The 9,583-nt window shown below is 40.7% G+C and overlaps 1 protein-coding gene across 2 annotated transcripts in view; it reads right to left on the reverse strand.

Annotated features, from left to right (window-relative positions):
• PLPPR1 (phospholipid phosphatase related 1) overlaps positions 1-7,302 on the reverse strand; it is a 68,278-nt gene extending 60,976 nt beyond the window's left edge. The window contains exons 1-2 of one of the 2 annotated variants that reach the window (XM_005430466.2): positions 7,202-7,302; positions 1,054-1,161 (exon numbers count right to left, since the gene is read on the reverse strand). In XM_005430466.2, coding sequence (XP_005430523.1) covers positions 1,054-1,116 — 63 coding nt within the window. In that variant the 5' untranslated portion in view covers positions 1,117-1,161; positions 7,202-7,302. The remainder of the gene's footprint in view (positions 1-1,053; positions 1,162-7,201) is intronic. The other variant, XM_031064822.1, reaches the window with a different exon arrangement.
• Positions 7,303-9,583: the final 2,281 nt, after the last annotated feature.

Raw genomic sequence — 9,583 nt, forward strand, 5'->3', positions numbered from 1 at the left:
GAGACATCTCATTCCTGATTGTTTGTATAGGGTGTTTTTCTGACCTCATTTCTGCTTTTCATTCATTTTTACCCTTTCTTTCTCTAGCTATTAGAATAAAGCAGTGACCTATTGTCTCCATCAGAACAGCAATTAATCCTTTGACAGTTCTGGGCACTTCTCTTATGGAAGGGCTCAAGTTGCCTGAGAACTTGGGCCAAAGAGTGAGCATTCCATCCCCGCTACATCAGACAGGTGGCTCTGAAGGTGGTTATTTACAGGCAGTTATCTCCTTTTTTACCATCCAAATCTAATGGAAGCTTTCATCCTCACTGGAAACACAGAGTCACTTCCCTTGCCAGGAAAACTGCCCCAGCCCTATAAGCACCAGCTGAACAATCATGGAATTGAATAATGAATGTTGGTCAGCCTATCAGTGTTAGGCTACGTAAAATAAGAGCCACAAACTACCATCTGTATGGATTAAAATAATAAAATAATAAATTAATAAATAAAAACCCCACCCCACCAACTGCCTTTAACAAAGACATGGAGCATTAACTGCAGATTCACTGCTAGACAATTCTCAGCCCTTGTGCTAGCCAAGCTTCTTCATCACACTTAAAGGTCAGGCATGCCTCATTTACATTTTATGTTCCACCTGAACTGAAATCAGAGCTGAGTGCTGCTTCCCAAGTCCATGAACCATCAGACTGTGAGATCAGAAATTTCCTTGAATGAGTTTTAGTCCCTGTGCAGCACCAAGGTGGAGAGAGAGGATGGGCAATCACCTGCAGCTGCTGCCCACCACAGGACTAGCCAGAAAATAACCAGACAGAGAAGTCTTGGATACACGCTGTCTCTGCCTGTTCTTACATGCTTGTACCTGAGATCTGGATAACTCATGCAGGACTTTTTCAGGGGGATCTGATGGCACTAAGTATGAACATGGATATCTACGTGATCAACTAAGACAGCATCCTTTGCTACAAATAAAATTGCTAACAAATTACTTAATTCCTGCAGGGAAGAGCCGCCTTCTGTGCTGGCCTGGCAGCTGAATGCTGCACTCACCTCAACAAAGATGAAGCAGGGGATGATGGAATAACTTCTCTGGGTATTGTTTCCTAAAGCCATTTCTCATCACACTTCTTGGGGAGGCACTGTTCAAAACTTTATATCCTGAAAAAGAAAAGACAGAGGTATTTCAGTATATTTCACATTTTTGCAAAGTCCAAAATTAGGTTCATATCACAGAGCACTGACCTAACAGACCAAGGACATGGTCTAGTAAGAACTGCAAGGTCTACCTGTGTACAAAACACCCTGAGAAAGCTCTCCCTTTACAACACAAAAGAAGAGACAGACAAGAGGTTGCAAGATACACCATATACAGAGCCAAGGGTGATAAGGAATACAATAGTTTTCCTTAAATACAATCCACTCCCAAGCAAAAGATTCTTCTGAATCGTAAAATCACATTTTCAGCCCACTGACCTGCCTACAGTGAATTTTAAACCAGGAGATTTTGGTAATTGACTTTTAAACTTGCACTTTGACAGATATGCTTACAGTACACTGACTGTACACATGATCAGAATGTTTATCTGTATAAATCTGCTCAGGCTGACAGCATGTGTTATGCACAAAAACTCTCTACCCATAACAAGCAAATGCAATGAAGACCTGGGCCTTTTCTGCAGAGCTTTTCTCTCCTGATACGAATTCATACATTAACACACCAAAATCTACCCACTTAGCATTACTTCAGGCTACTGGCTATCCTAATTAACATAACCTATAACACTGTGCTAAGACACTATTTTTGCATGAAAAGTAGAAGAAGCAGAGAAAAGAAGACTAACATAAATTTTACAGACAGCGTCTGTCTTTTTCTGCATGCATGAGGCAGCACATCAAGAAGCTAAGTCTGGTTTAAATGCCTTTACAGGGAGATACAGAGTAGGAGGGAAGCTGGAAAAGTTGTGTGTAGCCCAGAGCTGCCAGGTGCAGGATTGCACAAAGCATGAGACACAGGAGAGAATCAAAATCCTCTGCTATCAATTTTAACCCAAGCACAATAAGCAGGATCACAGATTCAGGTGGGTCCAGCCTCACTTCCAACACTCACAAAGAAACTCTGCCTTGATGCCAAGCTCCTCCATGTGTCAGGGCAGGGCAGGAGGTGGGAGATGGAAACTAATGTATTTTGCAGAGGGTGCTTTGCACAGCATCTTCCCGTGACTCTTTGACCTCACTGGCACCCGGGGGGCAATTCAGGCCTTGGCACATGGAGCCGGTGAGGTTCACAGAGGGGTCAGTGCTTTCTCAACAGCTCTCAGCAGGGCTACTGGGAGAAATACCATGGCCAGCACAAGCGAGTTCACCTGAGGTCAGGATGCAGGAGCTGGATCAGCTGCCAGTGCTCGCCACCTGCACCATGAGGCAGGCTCTTGTCTCACCACCTATGAACTGCTCAACGTATTCCTTATCTCAGCTCCTCACAGTTTGACCCACAGATGTAAAATACACATCCTATATGGTGGATTTAGGCACAGCGGAGCTACTGTGACTCCAGTGAGGACACATTCTGTGTCAAGAAGAGCCTCTCAGCTGCTAAGCATTGAGAAATACAGTTTCAGGGCAAACAAAATAGTCAGGAATGTCACCTGTGATGTACCTCAGATGCTCCCATCTTACACTGTATCCCATTCTAAAATACTAATATTCTCAAAACACCTAATTTTCCAAACAGACTTCAACTTTACTTATTAAATAAAATGGGGTTTATCTCAGAGGTTAGTGTCATTGCTTTAAAAAGGACAAGGTAATCTAACCCCATTTGGACCATGGAAAAAAATAAATCAGCAATTCATTTTTTAGCAGCACTTTTAATACCTCCAGCTCTTGTGCCCTGTGGCTTGGCAAACTTGGAACCTGGTGGAATAGCAGGTTAAAGAGTCAGAGCAGCTTACAGAACATTATTCAATGAAACTTTTCTAAGGTTAGACAAAGGTTAACCAGTCTAAAGTTAGAAATAACCAAGATTTTCCAGACCACTACACTGTAGCCCCAAGCTATGCCTTCAGTTCCAACTGATGTGTGTTCCTTACCAAAACAGAGGGTTGCAAGGCAATCCAAGAATTTAAATATCTTTCACAACAGATGACTGAAAGCAACTGAACAAACTGGCAAAGAAATGGAGGGTTCATAGGCATATAAAATTGCCCGATTTAACACTAGAGGACCCCAGATTTCACAGATGTTTATTACTATGCCTGTTCCTTTAAGTTTATTGTGCACCACTGGTTTAAAAAACTGCACTGGCTATGGGAAAGCATTTTACATGCCAGCTTCTCTCCTGTGTGATGGCACATTTGTGTCAGGCTGAAGTGGGAAGAGAGCAAATTGTTGCATGATCAGCTAATTCCCAGATTGTGGGAAAACTCTCAGCTACCAGTGCTTGGTCTTTTCATCAGGTTACCTGACAAAAGAGTAAAGGGAAGCAAAGGTGCAGTCTTGGTGGGAGCATCGTCTTTTGTCTCTCTTCAGCTGGCAATGAGTCCTCTAGGGATACTGACACAGCAAAACACAGATTACAGCAAACCCCAGATGCTTCAGCCTGCAGAGCAGCCAGAGAGATCTCAGTTTTGCTCAAAGGACCATAATAAGATGTAAAAGAAGTTTCGGTAAAAATCTTGTTTTCTAATCCAGGCAGACCTCTTCACACTGAACAAATTTCTGGAGCCCAAAGTCTCTGACCACAGCAATGGCAAATAAAAGCTATGATATCAGCATCAGCCTTCTCCATTTATTATTTCTGTTTTTATCAACTTGACTGAATTCCTAAGAAACTCATGTGAGCGAAACTGTAAGAGTCTTTTCCCAGTAGCTGTGACCTTTTCAGGCCTGGTATGTTATCACAGCACGAGAGTAGAACTGGTCAAACCTATTCTAACTAATTAAAATTCACTGTAGAGAGAATATTAATAATCTGAAGCTTTGGTATTATGAGATGCTTCCACTCTTAAAACAATATATGTAATTGTATAATGCAATATTTCTAAATTAATTAAAATTAGTTCTTATCTTGCTCAATTTACCTCACCTGTGCATTTTCAGAAAGCACCATATCTACAGCATAGGAGGTTATTGCCTGGCATCTCCTGGGAGAGCAAGTGGAGGCAGAGAATATAAATAAGTTAATTGAAAACTGAATGAAAAGGACAGCAAAGAAAAAGAGAATTCAAGCTGAAGAGATTTTCTTGCTGCAGGGGTCTATCCTGGGGAATGGCTTTCAGAATGCCCCATTCAGGTATATTCTAAAGCGCTTTATGTGAACATGTGGCAGACAGCAAGAAGGACATATCTAGGACAAACTAGCATTCACTGAGCCCTTATAGTGTAGCAGACACAGCACATTCAACTGTTGTTCTGTGTGATCAGTCAACAAACCAGTTAATTTGTGGTCTATTCCTCTGGAGACCCTATGGTCAAACCTATGCTTTTACAGCCATGTCCTGCACTGGTAGGAAGAGAAGATGAACAGTGTGTTTCACATATTGCCACAGTGGATGTCTGGGCTTCTGTGGAAAATACTCAAACCAGCAATCCAGACGTGCTAACAGGCCCTGTTCATCACAGTTTTTAACTACACTTCAGTTAAGCGGAATCAATGCTTATTTGTTTTGCCGTAGGTTAGAGACCACCAGCCTGAAATCCAGGAGCTGCTACACAATCCACAGCAGCAGCAAAGCCACTGGCACATGTGGGATACCCCCTCACAGGAGAATCCCAAATCTTCCCTGACCAAGAAAGAGGTGAGGAGGGTAAACACTGGCCATTTGGTACCAGGATGTGATGCAAACACAAAAAAAATGGATTTCTGTCTCTTAGTTTCATGATCGTTTCAGCAGCAGCTAACACATTTCCAAAAAAAGGTGTAAATATTATATTAGAAGGAACACCAACTATTTCTGTAACAATGTAAAAGATACTTGAAACATCAGTATTTCCTTATGCAAATTACTTGAACCTTATGTTAGCAATTTGCAGACCTCTGTTGGCAATTGGCTTCAAATTAAAAAGATCTTTACTCTCATTAAAATATTAATTCTGTTTACAAGTAAAAAAAAATCACCAAAACCTCTGCACCATTCTATCAACAATCATTTTGCCCAAATGAAACACAAATTGCTTATGTCAAGCCCCCGTTCAGTTAAGGAAACAAATTAAAACGAATACTTCTGCTAACAATGATTATCTAAGCTTTGGCAAAGAACTATATCTTTATAATCACTATATATTCTGTATTTTTATAATCACTATGTATCTACACTCTCTCTTACAGATCTCACTGTAAAGGGGGGTCCTCTATTTCCTGTGGGGGGGGGAACAGTTGAAGCAATTTGCCAAACATCACAGAATGACTCAATGTACAGGCTGAAGAAAGACACATTCTTCTCAGACTCCTGTCAGGCGCTCTGTCCACTTGACAACACAATCTCTGCACTTCAAATGTGCCTGCTAATTCCTGCACATTTTAGGAATACGGGTTTCCCTGGCTGCTTGCTGCTGGAGCCAGCAGAACACACACTGCAACCTCACAAAAACGCCCCGAGATGTGACAGCCTCACATTCTCTCTTTGTAATTTCACCTGCCATGTCCAAAGGCACCATATTATCCCTGTGCAACCTCTCCATGAGCATGCCTGCAATTCTGAACAGGTTGCAACAGAAAAATAGAGGGTTAATATTCCTTCCCCAGAACTCTCTTCCACATAAATCAAACTGATGCACAAAAAAGGGCTGAAGGAATAAAAGATTTTACTGCAAAAGGCAGTCAGTAAACTCCAAGTACAGGTGTAACTGTTTTCAAAGTAATTGAAACCACAGTGGTGGCATGATTCACTTCAAAAGCCAAACCACGCGACAAAAAGCACAAATGGCTTTGTGGCATAACATCTACTTGCTGGCCTTGCACCCAAACACAAAGCAGACCACTTGCCTGAAAACAGCAAAACTAAGAAAATAACAATGGTTGCAACAATTAACTGGCACTCTGTTACCTCAGTAGCCCAAACACACTAATTTTTACCTGCCAAGGAGAAAGTTATCCTTTGGATTATGTTGCCCTTGAGGAAGTGTGCCCTACACACAATGGGGCTTGGGAAAAAGGGAAGGCACTTATATCATCAAAGAACCCTTTACCCATTCCCTGTGAACTGAGAGGCACAGAGACACCAACACCACAGCCACTAAACCAGCAACATGGTGTGAGACTGGAGAAAATGTCTGTCCAAACCTGAGTGTCTGAGTCACGCTTGATCTTTAGCTGTTAAATGTGAAATTGTCTAGTGGCAATAAACAAATAAACAAATGTTGTGTGCTGAGCTTCAGGCCTCGGCTGGTGGCTGTCTCCAAGGGCACTCCCATGTGAGCAGCACAATGTCTCACTTTGCCAGAACACTGAAAAGAGGAACTGAACTGGTAAAGCAGAAGCTTTTACTGAATCTAGATCTCACCCCAGAATACAATTTATTATAAACTCACCTGGTTTCTGCCAGGAGAACAGTACCATTCAATAGCTACACCATTCAACTAAATTGCCCCGTCAGTGAAAGTGCTCCTTACAGGCTCCTGGCCAACAAACTAATTACATATCACTAATAGCAGCCAAAAAAAGGAATAGAAACAATATGCAAAATAAATTCACACATATTCACCATTACATAAAAAATACTTTGCAGCATTTAAGGCAGAAAATTTTTTCTTTCTCTGATGAGAATTCTGATCCTTTTCTGCTAGCAGAAGTCACATTTTCACATTCAGCACTTGACACAGAACAGTGATACTTAAGTAATACAGTTCACAGCATATCTGAAATGATATCTTTTAGTAGAAAGCCCATCTGGTTATGAAAAAAGCTACATTAATAACTATCTTGATTCCTAAATTCATTCTTTTAAAAATGTGTTGCTGAATCCCCAGTGTCAAAGCAGAATTTGATGCCTGGAAGAAAGTGATGCCTCAGATTTCAAGGGTTCTTAGGGTTGTTTTTCCTTGCTACCAGGTTCATGTAGAAAATATCCCATGACTGAGTGATAAGCAACAGTACAAAGTCCATGGATAGGCAGACTGATAAGGGTTCTGCACCACTTATATCTTCAAGAGAGTTCAAGTGTTATGTCAGCACAGCAGAGGCCTTGTAACAACTTCTTACCATGGGGAGGAAAGTGAAACTTCAGTGCTGCAGCTTCTGTCAACAGAATTTTCATTTACACCACTTGGCCAGAATTTTATAGATGTCAAAGAGAACCCAAACATATCTGTGGGAATAGCAGGTATGTGCATGTTAATATCCAGAAAACCAAACAAAATGGCCACAAGCCCAGTTCTGAACCCTCTTAAACCCATGAACCTCTCCTTGTCCAGCAGGTCTGGAACCATCATCATGGGTGGTCTGCTCCATTTGGTGAGACACTGAATTCCTTCTAAAAATGTTCACTGTATCACTTACTTTGTGTTGTTTTGAATGAAACCCACCGAAATGCGGTGTCACATCAGCAAAACTGTATGACTAAGGTTTTACCTGCTATAGCTGACAATGCTCCTCTCTTTCTTGCAAAAGGATTAGTGGTACATGATAAATGAAGAAGGAATCTGACTAATTTCATTAGGGAATTCTTTAAAAAAATAATAAGCAGTCTCCAGAAAAAACAAAAAAAAACAAAAACAAAAACAACAACAACAAAAAAAAAACACCCAAAAAACAAAAAAAAACCCACTAAATTTATCCATGCAATTACAAGACTGCCCTGCTCCTAACAGTCCTTTAAGTAAAAAAACCCCTAACTGCTCTAGGTCTCATTTCAGCCTTTCAAACTTTAAAGTGAATCTAAATGAAACACTTATGGGAAAAAGAAAGAGTATTTCTGGCCTCCACCCATCCTACCTGAAGGTACGTCACCTTGATTTAGACCAATCACTTTGTGATCTTTTCTGAACAAACACAAAAGACATGTTTCAGGTTGTTTCTTTTACTTCTGACTGGTTAAAACTCCATCCACCTCTAAGGGTATTTACAGCAATAAAATTGCAGGTGTGGTCAGCATTAATGTAACTCTTCCTGTACATAAAGGATTCTGAATTACAGAGATTTGTTACATGATCAGTGTAATGAAAATGTAGCAGGATATCGTACCAAAAGTAACATAGTTGAGATCCAGAACTGCAACTCATTGACTTAATTAGTAGTGGGCTCGAGATATAGGTACTCTGTTTATGCTAAATCACCATCTGTAAACTATTCCACGAGAGTTCTACATTCAGGGTCTCATTTGCGTAACTCACAAAAAAAATAATCATCACCATTTCTGATTTGCACCGACAGTCTTGCAAGGTTCTGGCTGGAGACCGAAGATCCTGTAGGTATTTGGGATACTATCATGAAGGGCTTGTGACCAAATTTTACCCTCTGAAACCAATTAAATTCTCTTTGGTGAGTCCCCATGCAAAGCACCAACAGGCATTGAGGAACCTGAACAATTTCAACAGGAGAAAACCAGCAGCCTCCGCCTCAGGCTCTTAACTGGCGAAAAAGGAGGGAGACATTGAAGGGAAAGAAGAAAGCAAAAGAAAACTTCAAGAACACAGCAGGTAACAATGCAATGGTGCAGAAGAGAGGAAAAATGGATGAACTACAGGAAAACTCCTATGGGATGGAGGGTAGGAGAGGAAAACAGACCACAGCTTTTCCCTGTGATGTAAAAACACAAGACTGAAAATTTTGTCTATCAATACAATAGACTCTGGAAAACACTCTACCCTTACCCTCCCAAAACCAGCAGGGTTTTGCTGAAGATAATTTAATATGTTATTTTAAAATTATTAAAATACTGTATTATAAGAAAAAAATATTCAAAGGCATTTTCTTAATTCAGAAAATTTGTATTTTACTCCAGAAAACTGGTTTTGTTTTTTTCTTTACAAAACCTCCTTAGCCAACTGTTCTACTGAAACCTATTGAGCTATTAAAAAAAACCAATTGGATGCTTATGTGTTAGCAAGAATGAGAAATATTTTTATTTATAATGGAGCTTCACAGCTCTGCACAGAACTAATTTTGGGAATGCCAACCCAATATTAAAAATGTATTTCAAAAATATGTGCTGCATGGTGCTCTTGTATGCCACATCTGCTGAGCCTAAGCCCAGGCAAGCTGCTGATCCACACATTTAAGTGCAGGGATGAAGCTTCTGCAAAGTGCCAGCTACTCTCAGGCCTCAGATGGACATCTGTGAGTAAATTTCCAAACCCCTCTCCTCCCACTGCCCTTCTATGACAGCTTAGGAAGCCAACACTTTGGAGGGTGTTCACACAGGTCTCAGTATAAAGATCAACGGGCAGAAATATTGAGATGAGCATGGGAAAGAACAGAGCACAGCAATGCTAGACAGGGTAAGGGGATGAAAATCAGGCGATTAACATGGTTCTATTTATTTCTGATTTTTTTTCCAGGGAATGAATTCTACATTGGAAATTTCCTCTCAAAATCATGGTGAGCTGGTTTAAAAACGAGTCATGTAACAGGCACAAGCCAGTG

The sequence above is a fragment of the Geospiza fortis genome, unplaced genomic scaffold, assembly GCF_000277835.1.
Source record: "Geospiza fortis unplaced genomic scaffold, GeoFor_1.0 scaffold515, whole genome shotgun sequence".
In the NCBI taxonomy this organism is placed as follows: domain Eukaryota; kingdom Metazoa; phylum Chordata; class Aves; order Passeriformes; family Thraupidae; genus Geospiza; species Geospiza fortis.